At 37.2% G+C, this 24,778-nt stretch overlaps 1 protein-coding gene across 2 annotated transcripts in view; it reads right to left on the reverse strand.

Moving 5' to 3' along the window:
- Positions 1-1,953: 1,953 nt before the first annotated feature.
- Positions 1,954-24,778, reverse strand: part of cUnh14orf180 (chromosome Un C14orf180 homolog) — a 28,908-nt gene continuing 6,083 nt past the window's right edge. Inside the window, exons 3-10 of one of the 2 annotated variants that reach the window (XM_079852893.1) lie at positions 21,908-21,994; positions 16,306-16,426; positions 11,417-11,447; positions 11,198-11,306; positions 9,745-9,905; positions 8,323-8,452; positions 7,341-7,367; positions 1,962-4,205 (exon numbers count right to left, since the gene is read on the reverse strand). In XM_079852893.1, coding sequence (XP_079709019.1) covers positions 4,000-4,205; positions 7,341-7,367; positions 8,323-8,452; positions 9,745-9,905; positions 11,198-11,306; positions 11,417-11,447; positions 16,306-16,426; positions 21,908-21,994 — 872 coding nt within the window. In that variant the 3' untranslated portion in view covers positions 1,962-3,999. Of the gene's footprint in view, positions 4,206-7,340; positions 7,368-8,322; positions 8,453-9,744; positions 9,906-11,197; positions 11,307-11,416; positions 11,448-16,305; positions 16,427-21,907; positions 21,995-24,778 lie in introns of both variants that reach the window. The other variant, XM_079852894.1, reaches the window with a different exon arrangement.

Raw genomic sequence — 24,778 nt, forward strand, 5'->3', positions numbered from 1 at the left:
AAAGCTCTGTTTGGTTTTTAATATTTACATTTTTGAAACAAAAGAAAGGAAAAAGAAAAGCAGTGAATATACTGCCAAAAAGCACCTCTATTGAAATACACATCACAGAAAAGGAGCATGTACTGGACCTGGGGCAATTTTATTGCTTCAGTGATTGGCTGGCCCAACAGTACAACATATTTAGTTGATTTCCCTTTTGTCGTCTGAATACCCCTCAAACGTGTGCCAATTAACTGTCTATTGCATACATTTAATAACCGGTGCACAATGCACATATAAATAGCAAATAATACATAATGTAAATGACACCCATATAATAAAACATTTGTTCTGTGTCTGAAAATATCAGGCGCTTCTATCAAAGTAACTCACAGATGATTTGTACACCTTAAACTTGTTTCTCTTCGTCACTTGCACTAATGAATTTAATCCAATTGTATTTTCATTCAATATGATAAAAAAAATCTAATATTTGGGTTTGGTAAGCAATGATTTTGAAAGAAAGCTCTCATATGCACCAACGATGCATTTATTTGATCATAAATACCATAAAACAGTAATATTGTGAATAATTATTACAAATAATATTACAATTAATTTAAATGAACTGTTTCTTATTTTAATATATTTTAGAATGTAATTTATTCCTGTGATGCAAAGCTGAATTATTCCATTATTCCTGTCTTCAGTGTCACATGATCCTTCAGAAATCATTCTAATATGCTGATTTGATGCTTAAGTAACATTTCTTATTATTATCAAACAGTTGTGCTGCTTAATATTTCTGTGGAAAGCGTCCTTAGTGTCACTTTTGATGCACCCATTATGAAAAAAGTATTAACAAATCTTACTGACCCCAAACTTTTGAGTGTGTGTGTGTGACTAAGGCTGTCATTCTGCCTAATATCTCCTTATTTACTATAGCAATACATGCCAAATTGGTTGCTAATGGAGAAAATATTAAGAATGACAAATTATTTTTGACACCAGAATCCAAAGACTATTGTATATTGACTATTCTCCAAATGCTCGCCCAAAAACTAGAAAACAGAGACTGCTGCTATAATGGAATATTAAAAGACTAAAAGTATAAAACTTAAGTGGAATAGTAAAAATAAAGACAGAAAAAGACAATTCTTGTACAAAACAGAGTAAAACAAATAAATGCACCATAGGCTTAGGCCAAGATGCTGGTACAGGTTCATGTAAAATATAAACTCAAATGTTGCGGGCGTCATAAAGCATTCAACTCTCTAAAATGGCATTCTTTCATTTGCCAGTTAAATCTGGCAGTGCATGAGACAACATATGGCCAACTCATCCTTGAACAGTCTTGTATCTCTTTTCGGGGAGAATTTGTGGCAGATGGAAACGTTTGTGCTTAACAACTTTGCCCTTCGTTTCAACTCGTAAAGTAGATAAATGCTAAAGGTGTCGTCATTGTGCCAGTTCTTCTCTTTTCACATGTACATTATATATAATATATTCTTTAACAATGATTAGTGTCATTCTGTTAATACATGTTGATAATGCATAAAACGCATATTTGTACTCTAAACATATTTGATTATTAGTAAAATAAATAGCATTGTCTTGCAATCCACAGACACATTCAACCACATTATGTACAGCAAGTGCATTAAAAAATAAAAGGATTAAATAAATGAAATAATTTCTGACATTAAAAAGCTGTGATACATTGATTCACAGAGAACACAGTGTGCACATTCTGTAGAGCCCGACTGATTTTGGGTCTGATCCAATGGCATAAGAGTGTTCATGATAAAGAAAAGTAAACATGTTTGAAAAAAATAATCTAGAAATGTACTCTTTGTGTTCATGTTGGTTTCATATGGTTTGGAAACGTATAACATTTACAAGAAAAGTTTATGCTGACTGACATTAAAATGATCATGTGGTGTAACCATCACGTAAAAAGTAACAACACATTTTCCTCAGACGAGTGTTCAACATTTTAATCATTACTTAAAAAAATCATTTAAATATAGTGTTCTTTTTTTAATTCCAATGAAGTATTCATTCAGTAAATATCATTAAGTTTTCGGGGAGTTGTACTACATGACATTGTACAAACTTAACCAATAACAAAATGTATATTCAAGTCAATATGTAATGTAACTGCATTCGTAATATTTTTAAATATTTTAATGTTTTAATTGCATTTGCACAAAAAATGACAAGATACTGTCATTGATCTAATATTTAATTAAAATAAAACGACACCAAAACATTAAGATGTTTTTGAAGCTGGCATGAAAATAAATCCATTCTTGAATAGGTTGGAGCATAAATAGATCTACAATATAATCCTGTCTTTATTCGTGTAATACAAGAAATTAAGTGCAACGGGTTCCTAAATTCACCCTTTGAATCAGAAAGCCCTTATATTGATATTTGTATCTTATGACAAAATAGTGAGGTAAATATTTTAAGCAAAGAATGCAAAGTACAACACTAGCAGGAATTGATCCAGCCATGCATTTAAACATTCTATAAGCACATGCCATATGATTGTGTCTAAAAGTGTCATCGGCATTAACCCTTAAACACACCTCGGGTCTTTGTTGACCCAGGACATCATTCACTACCCTACCCCTCATTCATTTTTTAAAGGTAGACATGAACCTTCTTAGAGAGTTCCTCAATCTATTAATTATAAACAATATAACAAGAATAAACATTATAAAAGAATGTCTGTTTTCTCATTCATTTTTTGTAAAAAGTTTATAGGGTCGCTAGTGACCCGAGGTATGTAATAGTGTTTAGTGTAATAGTGTAGAATTGTTTTTCTGCGCAACAATAATTAAATCTCTTATGACTCAATAAGTGCAATTAATTTTTATTCCTCAAGGGGACAATGTCTGATACGCAACGATGTTGTGATGTTTCACTCGTAATTACCACGGGCATAAAACAAAAGAATATACAAGTGTCATCAGCAACTTGATATGGCTCAGCGATTTACTGTAGAGCAAGTACTGAACGCAATCAAATATTAGTCTCACTTGATGGTGGAAGAAGCCGTCAGCAATCAAAATATTGATTTTGAAGACGATGAAAATGATAGTTTTGAGAATATGTTCGTGAAAAAGACAGATGCTGAATGTACTCGGGAAATGAGCTCTGACGATAACAGTGATGATGGTAAAAAGCATCTGCTCAAATTGAAACCCTTTAAAGCTCCAAAAAGTAATGAAATAAGCTTTATTTTATTATTTTGGAATTATCAGGAGAGTTGTATGCGATTGCAGCAGTTGGAGATCTATCCGTGTAAGATATAGTTTTGGGTTGCAAAAGACCCGGTAATAAAGATTGGTGAAACACTCATGCATTTAAGGGTTAAAATAGAACTATTTGTGACGGTAAACATGGCATTATGCATGTTGGCCTACTCACCGTTACATGTCGTTCTTTTCAATATTGCTTATTAATGTCAAATACAGGTTCTCAGTATATCTCGCATGATAATATTGACCTACAGTACCAATATATCAGTCGGGCTCTAAGTGTTATAGACGGAATTCATTCATTCGTGTTATGTTTTGACAGTCCTGTATAATTCTGATTGATAAAGGGTTTAATTACTATTGCTGCACAAGTATTATTTGGAAAAGGACTAACAGATGCTTTAAAACATAATCGTCCAGAAAAGCTTTACAAGGACAAATAGCTACATATACAGATTTCTGATTATATACGATTCAGTATAATGAGGTTGTGGCAATGGATATGCCACCATAAAGGGCAAAAAAGCACACCATCACTTAATGGCGTGGCCTTCAATCAACTACAAAATAAAAGAGGCGGATGTTGAACATCCTCAAAAACTTTAACTGGTGACCAGTCTGAATATATAACAGTGAAAATAAAGCAATAAAAAAACAAGGACCCTTTTATTTCCTCCACAGTCCTTTAAAACCATTCTGACCTTTCGTGGGGGGTTTTCTGCTCGTTGCTGCCCTCTGTGGTCGGTTATGGTCATTGCATGGTCAGCCAGATCCAGCAGGCCCAAACAATCTGTTTGAATTGAAGCAGGTACACAGCCAGTGCCGTCTGCAGCTCCTCGCAGGCACGCTGGGGTCTTCGGCGGTCCGTGCAGTACAGTGCTAGACCCAGCGCAGACAGCAGCAGGAACAGGCAGGTGAGCAAGGCCAGGTGCAAATGGCTCTGGGGGGTGTCGTACACTGGAGCACAAAAATCAAAAAAGATTTGGTGTGAAATGCTAAATTTGTTGGCTGCGCAACTGCTTAAAACAGTCATTCTTTAAAGGTGCTGTAAACATTTTTTTTCTTTTTAGGTAGTTAGCTGTTAGCTTGTCTTAGAGGCTATTTTGCTAACGTTTCTTAAGGGGCTGTTTACACGACACTGTTTTCAATTAAAAACGTAAAACTTTTTATGCGCTTTGGCCGTTTGATTACACGACAACGGCGTTTTGGGGGCCTGAAAACACAAAGTTATGAAAACAGGTTTCAAATGGTCTCTGTGTAAACAACAAAAACGCGAATCTCTGAAGACGATGACGTCATGCACATGCGTATTACTTGTTCAGTCTATAGCGTTTGATCTAATGGCCTGGCAGCAGAATAAAGGGGTTTTTATTAGTTTTCACGGATCCGTGTTAATGGGGATTGTTTTGACAATAGTGTGGTCTGTACGCGGAAAAAATCAAAGGAAGAACTTCTCCGTTTTAAGCGTATCGTTATCGTGCAAACAAGACAACACTGAAATACAATTCTTAAAGGGGGGGTGAAATGCTATTTCATGCATACTGAGTTTTTTACACTGGTAAAGAGTTGGATTCCCATGCTAACATGGACAAAGTTTCAAAAATTAAGTTGTACGTTTGAAGGAGTATTTTTGTTCCAAAAATACTCCTTCCGGTTTGTCACAAGTTTCGGAAAGTTTTTTTCGAGTATGGCTCTGTCTTACGTAAGATAGGGCGGAATTTCCTTATATGGGTCCTAAGGGCACTTCTCCGGTAAGATCGCGGCCGCGCGCGCACTCGTAGACCAGAGCAAGAGAGTGAAAGCAGTTCGCCATCAAAGCGCCCTGCCCGGCTTTTGGGAAGTCAATGTCACCAAAGAAGTGTGTTTTTGGTTGCCAGGGCAAGACAACCCTGCACAGATTCCCAAAGAACCCGGCGTTAAGGAACCCGTGGCAGTTTGTTTTCCTGAGCATAAACGGAGTTGTGTAAGACTTTTGTTCCCTGCATTTCGACGATGATTGTTTTATAAACAAAGCCCAGATCTACGGATTTGCAGATCGTCTAATGCTTAAGGATCGAGCAGTCACAATGATAAAGGTTCGCGGCCGTGCGTTGGAACCGGACGGTGAGTAAAACTGTTTGTTGAACAAATGTCTCTGTGTGTTGTCACTAGCTTGGCGCGTTAGCACAGCTAAGCTTCGCCCACACGGCCCGCCCCCAGCCGCTCGGTTTTTTCCGGAAAGACTCGGTACAGCCTATCTTTATGTTAAAAATTTAATAAAACAAAATACTTTTTGGAGATATGAAGGATGCAATATTACTCTATAGGTACTCAAGATTAACAGGAGATTGAGTGAAAATGAGCATTTCACCCCCCCTTTAAATACAAGTTTTTTAGTAAGAAATTAGACGTGAATAAGTCGAATATACTGTACACCTAAGAAATACAAGATCATTTTGATACCCTAATTTACTAGTTGGCGGACCATAAACTTTAAACATAGCAGAGGAGAGAACTATTGCTGTACTGAATGTTAAGTTTTATTCATTTTCCCACAACATCTCCATTCCTTTCTCTTTCCATTACAGTCACTGATCAGCCACAACATTAAAATCACTGACAGGTGAAGTGAGTAACATTGATGAGATGGCAGCAGGATGCATTATGGGAAGAAGGCAGGCCGGCAGAGGCAGTGTTGTGCTCTGGACAACGTTCTGTTGTGAAACCTTCAAGTGGATGTTACTTTAGCGTTCCAGCATGGACGCTAAAGACCGCAGTCTCTTCCGTTACTGTAGTAGGGTGTATTATCCTGCTGAAAGAGGGCCTGGAAGAGGCCAATGCCATCAGGGAATACCATTGTCATGAAGGGGTGGTCTGCACCAATCTTTAGGTAAGTGGTACGTGTCAAAGTAACATCCACTTGAAGGTTTCACAACAGAACGTTGTCCAGAGCACAACACTGCCTCTGCCGGCCTGCCTTCTTCCCATAATGCATCCTGCTGCCATCTCATCAATGTTACTCACTTCACCTGTCAGTGATTTTAATGTTGTGGCTGATCAGTGACTGTAATGGCTCAGAGTGGGGCGAGTAGGACTGGATGGGTTACATTTGGTGCCGTGACCCGTATGGGAGTGAGGTTTAGGGGGGTGAGTGTAACGGAGGCCAGATGGTAAAGAGCTGTGAGAGTAAACCTCACTCTCGTGGCCTCAAGAGGCCAGAGACGCCGGTTCGAACCCCGCTCGGAGCGGGTCTAGTAGGACCGGTTACACCACACTGAAAATATTGTTCAGGAATGGTTTAAATAACATGACAAATAGTTCAAGGTGTTTCCTTGGCCTCCAAATTCCTCAGATCGCGATCCGATTGTGCATCTATGGGATGTGCTGGACCAACAAATCTGATCCATGGAGGCCCAACCTCACAACTTGCAGGACTTGCTGCCAATGTCTTGGTGCCAGATACCTGTTTTGGTATCTGGGACGGAGCTGTTTTGGCATCACGAGGGGGACCTACACAATATAAGGCAGGTGTTTTTAATGTTGTGCCTGATCAGTGTATATTTACGTTTATAAATAACCATTTGATTACTATTGTAATCAATACACTACAAAAACAGCACTTATTTGACTGAAATTCCAGAATCTTCAGCAAGCTGACTGTGAATGTACAGCGCAGGTAATGTTTGTATGGTTGTCTGCGAATGGGGCACTACATTTTATTTAAGAATGAAGAATAGTGTGAAGAATAGCAAGAATGAACCTAGTGTCCTCCATGATTAGTAACACCTAATTATGATTTCAGAAGTGGGAAGTAGGAATTTTCTGAAAGCATGTGGGCAGCATTATTCACTGGCTAACAGCACTCTTTTAACCAAAGAAAATTAAGAAAAAGGTCTCTTTCTTTGGGTTTTACATGCACAAATGTCACATTTTTGGCACAGGCAAACAAATTGTAGTACAGTTCATGTGAATTCTTAAACCACAGCAAAGAGTTACTAATAAACTTTAAGGCTGTTCTGAGTCCCAGATTGCATGCAAGAAAATGTCATGCACGTTTTCATGCATTTTTGAGATCTACGACACTGTTCAACATTTCTTATCTAGAGTTCTTACCTCCTAAACAGTCATAGTACGGAATGTCTGGAAAGCCAACATAAAAAAGTAATAATGAGTTTTAGGTTTGAGTTCAAGTTAGTCAAGGTCTTTGTAAAGCTCATAAACATTCATATAACTAAAGGTGCGGTCACATTTACCATTGTTCTGCGGACGAATTCCCGTCATTTCAATAGTAACTTGAAATTTGCGCCATTGACCAACAGAAAGCTGCTTGTTTTGATAGTGATGTCTGTATGAGCTGTGCTTCATACATTGCTACACTATTGACAATAGACATCGGATATTTGCTCGTGAAATTTTGGTAGTGTGACTGCACCTTAATTCTACTTGTTCATTTCTGACTTGTGATGCAGCCTAAATCATAATCGGGAGAACTGGCACCTCGACTGAGCCTGGTTTCTCCCAAGGTTTTTCTCTCTATTCTGTCACTGACTTAAGCTGAACAATGACACTATTTTCATAGAGCTACTGTACAGCCAAAATGAACTGTTTAATTCATTGAATAATTTTCCTGTTATCACAGTAAAGATGCTTTGAAACAATCTGTATTGTATAAAGCGCTATATTAATAAAGGTGACTTGACTTGACTCTAGCGTATGAACAACCGGAAGCACATTGCCTTCATTTTTCAACAAGGCCTTTCGACAAGGCTAGAGCTCTTGAGAGACAGACAAACTGCACTAAAGTGTAATTCTTTAAATTAAATTCTTTGTTTCATTAACTTAACAGTCTTGTTGGCACAGATGCACACTGCCTAATTTGCATGCAAATTAGAAAGTAATTCACTTGGGCAGGTTTGTGCATCCCTTCTTATCTTTTTTTTCAGAATGAGGGAATTCATTTACCTCAGCTCTAAGAAAATCTTTTACTAACCTACTTTTATTTGACTATTTTACAATTTTTCACTTTAAAGAACAGTTGAAAAAGACTCTGGAGATTTTAGGGCCTGCTAGAACAGGTTTATTTGAACTCTCTTACCATGAACAGTGATCTCCGGCTCTCTGAAGCGAACCCGCCTCTCGTTTTTTCTCCTGCGCGAAGAGTCAGACTCTACATTGCTCAAGTTGGACCTTTTCAGGATAGAGGTGGGCAGTTTTTCATTTATGACCTGAAATCAGAAAAGACAAAACTATTGACTTCTAGAATGTTTGATAGACATAATATGAAGTCGTTTCTAAGACCATTCCATGTGACAAGATTCTTTGCAGTATGACATTTTAAAAGCACAAAGTAGTCTAATGTGATTGACACAAGAAATGATGTTGGTCCAAAAACATTTGCTATATCATGTGAGTAAATCACATTAAGTTGAGATGTGGGTATAATTGGGCATCGTATGAATTTTAGCGATTCCGGTACCAAGTTTAGATTCCAATAAGGTAAAAAAATTATTCTTTGTCTTTTTGCAAAACATTATGTTGCAGCTGAATACCATGAACAAAAATCAGCAGCCTACAGAACTTTTGCCTATGGTTTTAACAAAAATTCCACAACAAAAACAACTAACAAAAGCACAAATAAATACAACTCGTTCAGATCAAATGTAAAATAACACTGCAAAATAATCCTTCATAAAATATAGATTAAGCCTTTTAAAGTTACAAAAGTTATTTAGTCAGGATTAGTGAGTGATTTTCTTTGTCTTTTGTTTTTTAAGATTAATGACACAGACAGCAGTAGAAAGTTTAGCCTGCTGTCACTTTAAGACCTAATGTACGGATCCAATATACTGGTACACATGTGTTTTCTTTCTCAACTGCTTACTTTCAGATAAAAAGACTATGTTTCCGAGAATATTTTGTCAAAATTGTATGTGTATTGGTCCGTTCAAGCATAAGACGTGAAAGAGTGCTCAATTCAGTATAATGCACTATGGTCGTGTGTCCAGCAAAGCGCTAGGCGAAAACGCTTGAGAGCGTTTGGGCAGTGCAGCTTTTTTTTCAGCTTTGCTTGCTATGATGCAAAAGTCTCATTTTACAGATAGTTTTTTTGTGTGTGTGAGCTTTGGATGCGTGTGCAGCATAAAAAACAGCGTGCCAGTGATGAATTGAGTTCTCTTTCGCATCTTCTAGCGCTTGAATGGTTTAAAAGCACATTAAATCAATAAGCTTAATAGAAATGCGCGTGCCAAGTCCACTGTTCTTGGAAATTTGGAATTTGTTCTCGATACCCAACCCTAGATATGGATCAATAATGTGATGAATCTATTATAAAAATTGAATACACCTCTATGATGAGTATGTTTTTCATTTGGCATAAAGTGAAAAAATTTGAAACAGTTCTGATACCATAATGAAGAAGAAGAGGAATAAAGAAGAAACTGATCATATCAGACAATTTAATGAATAATTTTGAATGATCAGTTTCTTTATCATGGACACTTGTCAATGACCAGATTACCTTAGTTTTAAGAGTTTCCTGTTGTATATATGGCTGTTTTCTGTGTCGTAACTCAGAGTGTCTGTCCTTATGGCTATGAGAAATGCCACTCAGAGCGTCGCTAAATGACTCGCTGGCTGAGAACCTCTTGGAAAGAGTTGACACACACTCTCCCAATGAATCTGTAAAAATCAACACAAAGAGCACTTTACAAACTGCAAAACAACAGATTTGGCATTTAATCAGCAAAATAAGCAACACACATTTGTTTCTACAGTCTGTATGATGAAATTAGTTTAGAAGAGAATAATTTAGCATTGAAACTATGACATAGTGCCACACAGGTGATATGTTGTGGGGAAAGCATTTTCTCTCAAAAAGCTGACTTGGCAGCTGAGTTTGACGTACGTGACACATTGCTGCCCTATACAATACATTTTTCATCGTCCAGGAAAAAGGCAATAGGGAAGACACAGAACGACACGTCCCTCCAGAAAACTAGCAAAGCATTTCTGCTTACAAAAATGCCCTGGCCTCAAACTGTCAAAGACATGACCCAGCTTTTCAGCCAGAGATCTACAACGCCATCAGCCACTGACAGAAAGTGCAGGCTTGGAATACATGTTTACTCATTCGATTGATTTACCTCCGCAGTTTTTTAATCGTACAGTATGTACAGTAGACTTAGATGCAGTGCAATTTCCTTGCTTCCTCACTGAGTGGAAATAGTAAAAAAAAAAGTTCTTAAAAGAGATTTCATTGAAAGGGATATTGTGATATGACAATCAGAACACTTTGCTTAGAATATAAAAGATTGCTGGCTTGGATGGGACTAGAATGTACAGGAATGTAATGGTTTGAAGGTTTGAAGGTTTATACAAATTTAACATATAGCAAACTATCCAGGTAAGTTGGTTATAGCCACCACTATCATTATTAAAAACGATAAAAACAAATCAAACTAAAATACAGAAAGCTTTCATTTGAACGTCACCATGAACTCAAAATGGACAAATCTAAATTTTATTTTATTTGAATTCATGTGCCCTCATCTTTAATCAAACTAACTGCCCCTCCCTCTTGCAGCTCATCTCTTCTCTTCTCTGATGATGTGTTTATTGGCGCAAGGGCGGGACAACCTGTCACTCACATGAGATCCACCAATAGCAAACCACAACCATACAATCAATTCCCCATGGACTAAATCAAGTCCTGCCCTACATACCAGTTTTCTACTTTAATTTCACATTTTATTCAATGTGTTGCTTGCAGATAACTGTTTGTAAAATTTACTATCAATTTCTGAGTAAACATTTTTTCCCAGTGTATGCATATCATGGTATATTTTTATAAGGACAATTACCTTTCTAATTATTTACGTAATGTTGACAATGTTTTAGTGGCATGGCTGAATGGAAACTGAAGACATAACTTCATGTGGAATCAAGAGGACTTATAAAAATAGTGAAGTTACTTGTATATTCTGTTTTGCCAATCTCAGCATAGACAGTGGCTAGCAGCTCCAGACTCCGGGCTGTGATGGGGTGGTCATTACCAAAAGCCCGCTGGTGGATTTTAGTGGCCTAAATGGAAAAAGATGGAGAAATTACAATTACTTCAACATTTCCTTAGATTTCTCCTCTTTAAAAGCCTTCTGTCATTTTGCATGTTCACTAAACCACAATGTACGTACCTTGCCACTGTATTCTAAAGCAAGATGGGGTCTGAAAACAATGAAGAGTGACAAAAACGTTAGAAATTACGGTCCAAAATGTGTGTGTGTGAGTGTGTATTTGTGTAAAATACTGATAAATAAACTGATGCTATTTCTAGTACTTTTTTCACATTAGAAAACAATGGTTAAATGCATTGCATTGTGAGATACAGTATTCTTTTTTTAGGGTGTCCATGCATACAAAATGTACAGTGTACCAGTGTTGGGGAAAGTTACTTTGAAAAGTAAGGCATTACAATAGTGTGTTACTCCCAAATCAAATAATTAATTGTGTTACTAAGTTGCTTTTTATGGAGGATGCAGCTCAAACTTTTCAGCTGTGCTGTCATTCTGGATTACAGAAGAATAGGACACATGAGAATAAAGTTCAATGCTTTTACTATAGCAATAAAAACAAAGAAAAAAATGAAACACAATGTGATTTTGCTTATTGGTATGGTTGAATTGGATCATCGCAGGTCAGCAGAAAAGACACTGGTCACTAATCAAAGTGAGATTAAATACATAAAGTGTATTTACCTTATTTAACATTTTATTATTGCAGGTTTGCGTTATAGTCTGAGTTTGCATTTCACTGTTTTTATTTCTTTTAAGGAATACTAAATCTGTTTTTGTACAAACGCTCACATTTAGTCTAACTTCAATAACATCATGTTTACACACAGCGCACACAACGCCTCTGCACTTACTCCTGATTTCTCTCAACATGGGGACAGGAGAGCTGCCAGTTAATGAATGGGAAAACAAATAACTTGCATAAGAAAAAGTTTTTATAAAATATTTTGTTGTAAATTTAAAAGTATTACTTTACTTGAAAAAGTAACCTGATAACTGTAATGTAATGTGTTACCCCCAACACTGCAGTGTACAGTACATACTGCATAAAAAATACTATACTGTAAATAGTATGGAAACATGCAGTCTAAACATCACCGAACATGTGTCTGCCTATTTACTGCACGTGTGAGAGAGATGCATGCACATGTTGTATATTATCGATCAGCAAATCTATATGATTGATTACACGTTGGGGACTCGGTTGACCCTTTTCTGTTACCTCAGCCGTAAAGAGGGAGAGAGTAACAGTGTATTTACAGAGAGGGTCCAATATAATATCACATATTTAAACATATTATACTAGATGGATCATTAATATTGATATGTTTTGAGCAACAGCAAGAACAATCCATCTAATGGAATACATCAGAGGAGATCAAGTAAAACCCATAATACTTGCTGTACAAGTTTGCTTGGTATCTTATAACTTGCTTGGTATCAATTTTATTTGCTTATCAAAAACGTATCACAGCAGGTCAGTATATTTATAATTATAAAGGAAAGTGTGAATGAAGTGAGACTGTCAGGCAAACTTGACACTCACTGGATCTCTCGCCCTCTATAAAACCTTCTATAACTACTCTCTTGATACTGGAGAAACTCTTGACAGAGAACATTGTCACCTCATGGAATAGCACACTGCTTACTGTGCAGTATATATTAAATACTGCCTACTGTTCTAAAAAAAAAAATTGAAAGGTCAAGTTGTTGTGTACATTGCATTTTGGGATGCAGTGTACCCTGGTTCTATACTTTACAATTTGGCTAATGTAGCGCACTACCCTTGTGAAAAGAAGTGCACTTAATTGTAAAGAATGTGGACTTGTAGTGTACTTCAAATCTCAAATATATATATATATATATATATATACACACACACACACACATTTATATTAAACAGTATGGCAAATAATATAATAGTAATATACTTCAAATGAAAAGCCACTTAAGTGTAGACAGAGCACACGTTTATGTTTCTTAACACACTCAATTACACTTTTAAAACATGCACTTTGTAATTGTCAAGTTAAAGTTTTCACTTTATAGTATTTTTTTTATTATATTTGTTTATGCTTTAAAGAACTACACTTATTTTGATGTGTTGACTAACATATAACAAATACGTGGTAACAATTGTAGTACTGTAGTGCATTATTAAATTACAATATTACAAGTAAATATATTTTAAATGTGTCAAAAAGCACTTTAAACTTAAGCTAAGTTTAAACTATAATACATTTTCATTAAAGTTGCACTTTTAATGCTTTATTCCTGTATAAACACACTTTTTAAAAGTATAAAGTGTCCTTTTTTTCCAGAGAGTTATGCATCCAGAAAAGTCACATATCGTGTACAGTACATCCTGTATAAATAGCATGAGTAATGCTGTACGCTATTCTGACGGTAAAGATGATTCATAAGGTTTGGTACACTTGAACATTTGTTACAGGAGCCTTAGGCTATGTAAAAAGCAAATACAGAAGAGTTTTAAATGACAAAGACATGCATGATGAACTATGATGGCACCAACAATAACAATGTGCATCCTTTATCTAAATCCTCTGTGACTCATACAGTATATATACCATATTTTATCCATATAGATTCTGTTCTGTCTATATTTACATATACTATTGGGAAGCGGTTGTTAAAAAAAAAAAAAGTATTTGATCCCACATGCCTGGCACCTTTGCTTAATTTAAGCACAGATACAGACCGTTTCAGAATACCACAGCAATAGCCCACCTCAGTCAGGCTCGGTGAGGCATGCGGATCCATTACAGCACCCGTCACAACAAATCTGGGCACACGTGTGCTATGATTCCTAAAGGAGGTAGTGGAAATGTGCGGCCCGTGCCAGAGATATGGCACTCTATTCTTTTTAACTGGAACTCTTGGCATGTGTGTGAAGAATGGTGCTGTTTGGATAGGCGATGCTTTGCCCTCGAGGTGTATAATGAGAATGTCCTGAGGGATTTCACATGGAACTTTTTCTTCATGTGGTCATTTAGCACTACACAGTCCATATTGCAGCACTATTGTTTTGTAAAATGACTTTAATTAGCTTTTTTGCATATAGGTCAGGAATTCAATATTGAGTCTGTGCTTTGAATGTCAAATTTTGTAATACTCTTCTGTACTTCTCTCTTCTAAGTACAGAATGTTTTTAAAACCCAATACATATGTCAGTGTGGTTATTATGGTCCTGCTTAATTAATAATGACTAGGTGTTGGTTTGCACTGTTTTGGATTGTCCTCAAAGGACATTTGATCGGACACAACATGGCAAAGCTCTCAGCTACAAGAGCACTTCCTGCCCCAACACTGAAAGATTCAAGAGGCAGAACCACTTCCTATTCACTCAATAAGGCTTGAGCTACATTTTGTGTCAAAACTATCAGACATTCAAGTAAACTTATTTGTTACCTGAAAAAGTAATACAAGGGGTATCAGTGGGGTGTCAAATAAATAAATGGACATGAAACATTGATTTGAGGGTCAATAATAAAAGAACGTCCACTGTCTATGGTTAAGAAAAGGAAGAAAATCGTATATAAATGTTTTTTTTTTTTTCACACAACTTGCCTTGTCTGTTGTTATTATGTTTTTGTGCATGTTGCACCACATGACTTTCTAAAAAAAATATTCGAAGAAATATTATATTAAGCCAAACTACTTAATTTTTTCTGTTCAAGAATTTCATTCTAGAAACGAGTTTTATTTCTTTATTATCTATTTTGCTGTAGATCATTAAATCGTTATACTGTGTGCGCAAATGCTGCCTGTGAAGTCATTGCCTGATAAGACAGGCAGCGAGGCAACAAGTCAGCTGCCAAAGCTTTCGGACGCAGCCATTGTTAAGTAATTGTGTGTTTGTATGAAATATATGATGTTTTAAAATAAATTATAAGGTCAAAAATGAGTGTCCTGACATTGACCTTTAAATTATTATTAAAAGGAGAAATAACGAGGTCACATTTGTTCAGGGATTTTTTAAGCTGAAATAGCAACAACTTCAACCATGACTGCTGTCCTAGTTTACCAACAGATCTTGAAGATCTATCCTGTTCAGGTTTTCAAGAGTTACCTGAGCCAAAGTGTTTAAGGCATTACATACAAATGGTGTGGATACCCCCACATTTCTTTGTCCTGTGAAACATTATCTTATTGGAGGAGCAATAAAACAATCTCGTTCTCATTCAAGTTTAATGCCATTCTCTCTCCTGTGGCATCAACAACCTACCTGTCTCCTTCCCTGGGACAATCAGGTTAAATGCTTTCAGTCCCCAACAATGGCCAACTGGTGGTCATAAATGTCCTCAAGTGTATGTGGTAGTGGCTTACAAAAGACCGCCTCATCATTTTAAGCCCCTGGAGGAAAGCGGACACCTCTCTCAGAGTGTCCTAGTAACATCTGAAACCTTGAGACTCACATAACACAAGTCACCTTTCTCTTCCTCTCTCCGTACGAGCGCACACTTGAGCCAATATAGTAAGGGATTCCTATATATAGGAATAAAAACTTGTGTACATCCCAGAATATTAACTGCACTCCCAGAATATGCACCAAATCAGAAGACTGTAAAACATGCAGTTATAAATCAGGTATAAATGCTGACCATCATTTTTTATATTTTAAATCATTTACATTTCCTCTTTAATAAAACCATTTAAGCTGAATGTTACCATATGAAACAGTTCACTCTTCATATTTGTTTATATTACTAGAGCAGCAGTCAAGTATTTCTTGGATGAGACATAAACAAGGCATGTAGTGTGGACAGATAGCACAAATAAAATGACCTTGTGTAAAACTGGGCCAAATTATGTAAGAATGATTGAATGCATCTTCCTAAATCATGTATCAAGACCATTACTGCTCATTAAATGCCCTCTATCAATACACATTGACTTGTATTTGGCATGGCATTTAATGTCAAAATTAGACTGGTAAAAAAAAACCAATCATGCTGAATGTATGCAGTATCATTTTCAGTTCACTTTCCTACCTCTTGCTCATGATGCAGAGCTCAGCCAGTCTCTCAAGATCCTGGGCCTGAGAAGCCTGTTCTGATAACTCCTCTTGAGACAGACATCCTGAGCTTCCCAATGTCCCGTCTTCCTGAGACCCTGATTCAAACAAAGCCTGTCAGAAACCTCACAGACAATGCAAAAACACTCACAGAGACACTCGCATGTACAGAGACAACAAGACAGTGACAAGACTGAAAAAGACAGAGAGGAAGGGAGGGAGGGAGGGAGGGAGAGAGGGAGGGAGGGTGAGAGAGAGAGAGAGAGAGAGAGAGAGAGAGAGAGAGAGAGAGAGAGAGACAGACAGAGAGAGACGGCCGATCACTGCCACCACACCCACAGATTCAAATGCTCTTACAAGGATATGAAACATATGAAAAACAGAAGCTTAGAGAGACCAACTAGAACTGGCAATTCCAAGAAAATTACTAAATTATATTTTCTGCCTGAGTATCAATATTGAAATGAAGACCTGATTGTAAGCTTAATGTTCTGGCAGTACATGAGCAATATCACACGAGTAGGAGTGTGATATGGCTCTATCTCAGCACGGCTGTGATTGGGCCATAGACACAAGGCCACAGGCCGAGTCCAGGAGGCGATCACAGACGCGCTGATACAGAGCCATATCACACTCCTACTCGTGTGATATTGCTTTCATACAACAGTTTGAAGGCACAAGTGTGTAAATCAATAAGAAACAGCCACAGAGTGTCTTTAAAAACTTCCTTCCACCACGGATTCAAATCTCAAGCTGACAGTTTAAAGGGATAGTTCACCCCAAAATGAAAATTAGCCCATGATTTACTCACCCCCAAGCCATCCTAGGTGTATATGACATTCTTCTTTCAGACGAACACAATCGGAGTTATAATAAAAATTGTCCTGGCCCTTCCAAGCTTTATGGCAGTGAATTGTTGTTTCTATTTTGAAGACCATCAAAGTGCATCTATCCATCATAAAAGTGATCCACACATCTCTGCGGGGGTTAATAAAGGCCTTCTGAAGCAAAGCGATGTGTTCGTGTAAGAAAAATATACATTTTTAACACGTTACAAAGTAAAATTTTAGCTTCCGGCCATAAGCAGTCTTCTTGCGCCTACAGCGCAACTTGTGATGTCAGAAGTAGTGTAGTTCGTCATAGCGTAGCGTAAATATCAGAAGTACGTCGCATTACTCGCATAAGTTGCGCTTTAGACTTAAGTGAAATCCATGGAGTACAGATACCCTAGTGTACGCGTAAAAAATGAAGTATTTTTTGGGCTTCATGTCTACGACGCTGCAAAAGGCATGAGATGCGAGCGCAACGGTCAAACACATCTGTCTAGCGCATGTTTCCATATAAAACAATGAAAAACCACCGAAGTGGAGTGCAAAAGTGAACAGCCCCTAAGAAATGCACTTCTGTATTCAAACCTAATTTTACTGGATCAATACACCTATTAAATGTTGCAGACACAATATCGCTATACATAGAAATCTTTTGGTGTATCCAGACTGCATGATGGGAACTGAGTAAGGCCAGAGGGTAGAAATCACACAAAGTGCTGACTCAGGCAGCGTCTCCATGGTACTCAACAGCTCTTTAATGAGGTAATGTATAGCGTGGTCATAAATCTCTCTAGGCTCCTGTACTCTCTGCCCATGCTAGAACTCTATGCTGTCTCAGCAGCAAGCAGAGAGCCAGAGGAAAGGCAGACGTCCACCATGGGAGGAGATCAATGGGTCTCCTTCATCCATAAATACTGGTTCATCTCACGGCAAATAAAGATGAACCTCTGTTAAATATATTACTGCTCTCTGACAGGACCTTGGGGACAGGTTTGGTTGTTGGGTCAATTTTCAGTGTTTTGTGGAAGCAGACTTGAACCCTTGCGATTTATTTGCTGCAGATTTGTGATTAATCTGTGGCAAATTTATGGCAATGTTTGCCAGAAGAAAGTTTGAAAAGGACAGAGATGATTACTTTCTGAAATGTATTGAATGTACATAGGTGGTAAATAGGTATGTTTGCATACACTAGTTTTCGCCAAAACGAATGAACCCAGTCCGATTCCAGATTCAGTTTATAACAACCCTAAACGTTGCACTCCGATTCACATATTCACTTACATGTGCATTAAATGTAGGCTATTACGAACAAAATATAATTCAGATCAAACTCAATCGAATTGATTGAGGTGTAAAATGAAGGCTTTTCAGTCCGCTTGAGCCATCAATCCTATTATTTGGGACTCGGGAGTATGTAAATGTATAGCTAATGAATCATTTAGTCAAAATACTGATTCATTCAGGAATGAAACAAGCAAAATATGAAAAATGTAATTTGGTTATATAAGATGTGTCTTCTTATCTTATATAACCCTTAATAATGATAACTGTATTGTAACCATCGCATCTTGTGCACTTTTTACCGGTGAACAAATGTGTAAAAACCAAACCTGACAAATTCAATAATCTCAATAATAACACCATAGCCATTTTATGCCGTTTGCAGTGCCCTTTGAAATGAGCATGTACACTCTTAAAAATAAAGGTTATTGACTGCCATTGATGGTTCCATGAAGAACCTTTAACATCCATTTAACATCCATAGAACCTTTGCATTTCCCAGAAAGTTCTTTACAGTGGAAAAAGTTTCAGAAAATGAACCAAAAATGGTTCTTCTATAGCATTCAGTCTGAAAATTCCCGTATGGAACCTTTCATTTTAAGAGTGTATGTTCACTTTGAACTGGAATTTCACTTACGATGGCACAATACCCATTGAAATGTACTTCACAGGGAACTTGTGGTCGATCGGAATGCACCTAATATCTTTGTAAGTAAGCTATTAAAGGGTTACTTCAGGATTTAGCATTAAGCTTTGTATTAGTAGAAAACCTGTAGTATTTTCGAATTACCATGCTTTCCCCCCTCATATCCCCCTGAGAGGAGAGATTTATGTATTTTTTGTCTGGAAAAAATCCTACGATGACGCAAAAATCGTCATTTTGCGTCATCGGAGGATTTTCTGGCCAGAGGCTAAAGACTACAGCCAGTAGATGGCGTTGTTCCGCATGTTTTCAGCCGCCCATACAGGGTGGGATCTCACTCACAGAATGTACACAGTATCAGCCGTCTTTCTTTGGAAGCTAAGCTAGCATGCTCTTGTTCTGTGGAGAAAGCTGAATAATAGGAGAAAGCTACGGTGGCCGAGAGGTGCAAAACAAATCACAATTACAAAAACAAAATAACAATTCAGAAAACACAAGACAATTTAGAAAACAAAATAACAATTCAGAAAACACAACGACATTTCAGAAAACACAACGACATTTCAGAAAACACAACGACAATTCAGAAAACACAACGACATTTCAGAAAACACAACGACAATTCAGAACAGACGGAAAAGGTAGGTATATTTTGAGAATGACGTACTTATCACTGATTGGACGAGATACCCGTCAATCAAGAAATTTGTGATCAACTTTGTTTTGCTATGCAAAAATAGAACACATTAAACTTTTACTTTGAAGAAGGACATTCATGTGCCGTGATTGTGGACATGCTGGCGACATACCACATAATATTTACTATATTAATAGTGTGTCATGAGTTTAGTATGCCTGAGCACATGGTTAGCATGAGTGTTTCGCGATTAGCGCGATAGCCCGCTATTCATTATAACTGGTCATAATGAGTGTATGACAGTACATGATGTTGTTTCAGTCATATTTAGTTTGTAAAAAGCATGAGATTAGTGTTACTACCAGCTGTCACACGTCATTTTGGGGCTAGCTAGAGCATGAGACCTGCACAGAGAGAGTGTTAAATAGCTTGTTGATCATATTTTTCCTTCTAGTGTGATGGAATGTTTAAAGTCACTTATGTGTACAACGGTCATTACTGTAAAAAAGTGATATACATGTTGAGATTGTATGTTTTGAGCTTTTGTTATGCATATTCTCTTATGCTTCATTTTGAGTAAATACACCAACAAAGAAGCCTTCACTGCAATGCTCTCTTTTATTTCATTTTTCGACATACCACTACATTAAAAGCTGCGTCGACCAGGACAGTTGTTCGGCTACCGGACAACGTGGTTAGTAGCCTACTTCTCTGCAGAAGTTGCGTGTTAAACGTGATATGCGGCTGCTGCAAGAACTCGACCCACCAGGGACAGAACAAGGACACGTCGTAGATTCGTTAGGCGCACCTATCACTCCATGGGACCGAACTATCTTTGGCACGTTGATGGGTACGATTTGTTTCTACCGGTACTTCCAGACAGTATCGCTTGATTCCGGTTCTGGCTTGATTGACAGGTATCTCGTCCATTCAGCGATAATTACGTCATTCTCAAAATATACCTACCTTTTCCGTTTTTTCTGAATTGTCGTCGTGTTTTCTGAAATGTCGTTGTGTTTTCTGAAATGCCGTTGTGTTTTCTGAATTGTTATTGTGTTTTCTGAATTGTTATTGTGTTTTCTGAATTGTTATTTTGTTTTCTAAATTGTCGTTGTGTTTTCTGAATTGTTATTTTGTTTTCTAAATTGTCGTTGTGTTTTCTGAATTGTTATTTTGTTTTTGTAATTGTGATTTGTTTTGCACCTCTCGGCCACCGTAGAAAGCTGAGTAAGTAGGGGTTACCATCTTCCTTTTCCCGGACTTGTCCGGCGAGCGAGACTGTTCAAAATGTCCGGGATTCGGCTTTTGCTTTCTGCGGTCGCCATTCATTGTTTACATGCACACCTCTCGTTTCAATCTAACTGAATTCATTCCGATCGGTGAATCTGAATGTAGTGTTTACATGAACGCTAAACAAGTGATCGGTTGATGTGCGTTTTACCCTTTACCCTTGCTAAGAAAATTCCCGCTCCTCCGTGAGAGATGCGAGACCCGGCGCGTCTCAGTAATGACGCCACCGGCCTCGCGCCGTTCTTCCGCGGCCGTCAGCCTCGTCCTGCTCGCCACAGTAAACATGATGAATGAATGGCGACTGTAGAACGCAAAAGCCGAATCCCGGACATTTTGGGCGATCTCTAGAGATCCCTGGCAAACTCATCACGTAGGCTAAGTAAGCCTTGATGTTTTCAACTGAGCACTCTTACCGGTAGGCGCGGCCTCCTAAGGCAGCGAAGCAAGTGCATTCTGGGAGTTGTTGTCTTTCATCCACATAAGCCAAAAATACATTTTCTTTCTGGCTTTTCTCAGTCTAGAAAGCTCCAAATTCAAAAATTTCTTCACATTTCTTCTACTTAAATGACCTATTTTAAATACACATTCATCTTCCCAGAGGTGAAGTATCCCTTTAAATAATTCACTGAACCAATTAGTTCATAAACAGATTAATTCTGGAAGGAAAGCTTTGACTTCAGCTTTGGCTGAAACTATTGTTGTTGATGGGGCAAAAATACACAAAGTTTGTTTGTTGAACAGTTGTAAAAAAGTAGTGCACACTCTCACAATCATTCTGCTGACCAGAACATAGCTATGATGATAATGTCTATTGTGAATATACTGATCAAGGAGACACATGTCCACTCAACAGCATCATACAAATATATTTATGTAAAGATATAAAAAGTGGACCTGCCTGTGCTGGCCTGCAGCGAGGTGAGCTCGATCAATGCCACTTCGTAAAACATCTTCTCCGCCTGAATGAACTGCAGAGCTTTCCCATCTGATTTTATACGGGTCAAGGATTAGACATGCTTGTCACCATGAAATAGACTTGATCACACACACCCGCCCAATTACTCCAGCTCAGTGAAATCCTGATTTGTTCAGCTGCTAGCATCACCAAAGACAATAAAGAACACTGGTGTTCACTGAAAATTTGACGTATTGCCTAAACAGAAAAACAGTCAAACACACAATCCCTATTCTAGCTCAAGGCCTGTTTGATATTTTGATTGGTTAGTGTTTGTGTCACCTTCTCATTTTAGCTCTATAGAAAGACACAAAGCTTGCAGCAGTTCTATAAATAGTCACTAAAGAGTTTGTTCAATGTTTTCAAAGGCATGCCATTACTATCTCTTTGTAAGAAGAACATATTTGCCCTTAAGTGTCATTACAAAAATACAGCCAGAAAGGAAAATGTTCTTAAAATAGCCGTGAATGACCTAGATATTGGCAGTATTTCTTATTTGTATGTGCAGTGATTTGCTGATGTTTCTATTTGATATCATAAAGTACAGATGAAACTCTTGTTAGAATTGTGAAAGTTTGCTTTAGCTACAGTATTAATTATATTAAACAAACTAAAAAAGTCAAACAAGTACTGTATATACACTATCATTCAAAAGGTTAGTAAGATTTTTTTAAATAAATTTATATTTTTCAGCAAGGATATCTATCTATCTATCTATCTATCTATCTATCTATCTATCTATCTATCTATATACAGTATATGTATATATCTGTATATCACAGTTTCCACAAATATATTAAGCAGCTCAACTATTTTCTTTGATAATAAAAATATTCATATTACTTCACTTAATATTCAACAATATTATTGATTTGACTGCACTGACTCTATTGGATGAGAACTGAACTGAGCTAGATGACGACATCACTGTTTTTCTGCAGAACCGCTTTATAGAGGAAATGAACTAATGTAATAATTGATGATCTTTATAACAGAACTGAATCAACACTGAACTGACTTCAGCAGAACAATGACACTATTGTCTTTTAGAGCTGCTGTACAGCCGAAATGAACTCTGTTTAAATCATTGAATTGTTTTCATTGTAAAGATGCTTTGAAACCATCTGTTTTTTTATAAAGTGCTATATAAATAAAGGTGACTTGATAAAAAGAAATGTTTTCTAAGCACCAAATCAGCATATTAGAATGATTTCTAAAGGATCATGTGACACTGAACACAGGAGTAATGATGCTGAAAATGCAGATTTGCCATCACATAAATAAATATAATGTTAAAATATCTTGAAATAGAAAAGTTATTTTAAATTGTAATAATATTTCACAATATTACTGTTTTACTAGATCAAATAAATGCATGATTTGTGAGCATAAGAGACTTCTTTCAAAAACATTTAAACATTTTATCAACCCAAAACTTTTAAACATTAGTTTGCATGGTCTAGAAATAAACTTAGAAAAATTAGAAGTTTTTTTCATTTACTGATGACAATGTGTGTGTCTCATTATAAGCAGTGCTAAGGCATGTTGTCCCTCTTAAAATGATCTTTTCCAAGAATGGGCAGCATATTCCCAGGTGTCCCGGACATATTTTTAGATCCCAGCTGGCTGAGGAACATCTGAATTTGCTGACTAACCACATGGGGATCAGTTTGAAAGTGATAAATCTATTTGTGGTGAATGTGATGCTAACCGTTGAAATATCTGTGGAGGTGATACCAGGAGCAATGTGTTCTGTGTGGATTTTGTAGTCATTTTTGTCGTTCATTTAGCATTGCCTTCCTCTCCATTTGATTAAAGGCCAGTGTCTTTATGCTTCATATTTTTAGAAATATTGCTTATTATACAATATATAGTCAGTCAGTGTTATTTTAGTATCATTGAGATAATATTATATAAAAATGTTTTTTATGGTTTGAACAAAATGAACGATGCGAAAATGAAAAAATGTAAATAATTCGTCAATACATCATCAATCCTTCTTCCAAAATGTGTTTTTGTCTTAGCCTGACTCACTTTGACGTGGGCTGGTACCAGCACGTTGCAGGTACTCTGACTACCCACATGATACTCAGTGTATAGAATCGGGTAATGAATTAATTGTATGTGTTGCGCGTTCTGAGCTTTTATAAGCTGTATGATGTGCATGTGTGGATGATGATACCACAAAAAGTCAGTTTTGCTAAAATAAATAAACAAACCTCACGAAGGAGCATGCCCTGGGACCCCGTTCATACTCCAACCCCCCAAAGTTCAAACCAAAACTATAACCTTGCAACCGAGGGAGACAACATTGTCCCATTTATTCATGTTTATTTGATGCTATAAATTAACTAGAAGGAAGAGATGATCGGTTCACGAGCAGCTTTAAAGGTCCCGTTCTTCGTGATCCCATGTTTCAAACTTTAGTTAGTGTGTAATGTTGTTGTTAGAGTATAAATAATATCTGTAAAATTATAAAGCTCAAAGTTCAATGCCAAGCGAGATATTTTATTTAACAGAAGTTGACTACAAAAAACGGCTGGATTGGACTACACCCCTCTACTTCCTTCTTTAATGATGTCACTAGAACCGTAACCTCCGTCCACAGGAACACAGGCGTATTGATGGCGAAATGTCAACAGACGTGGTTGATGTTTATCTATAATCGGATACCGCAAAAGTTTAATTCGAAGTTGTTAGTTTGCTCTGTCCATTTCACCACGGACTGTTTTTCTAACCTGGGATAATATCAAGCAGACTTCTCTCAGCGTTTCATACTGACGAAGGGGGCAATTTCAACTATATTCCAGCAAG

Source organism: Squalius cephalus, assembly GCF_949319135.1.
Source record: "Squalius cephalus genome assembly, chromosome: 20".
NCBI lineage: Eukaryota > Metazoa > Chordata > Actinopteri > Cypriniformes > Leuciscidae > Squalius > Squalius cephalus.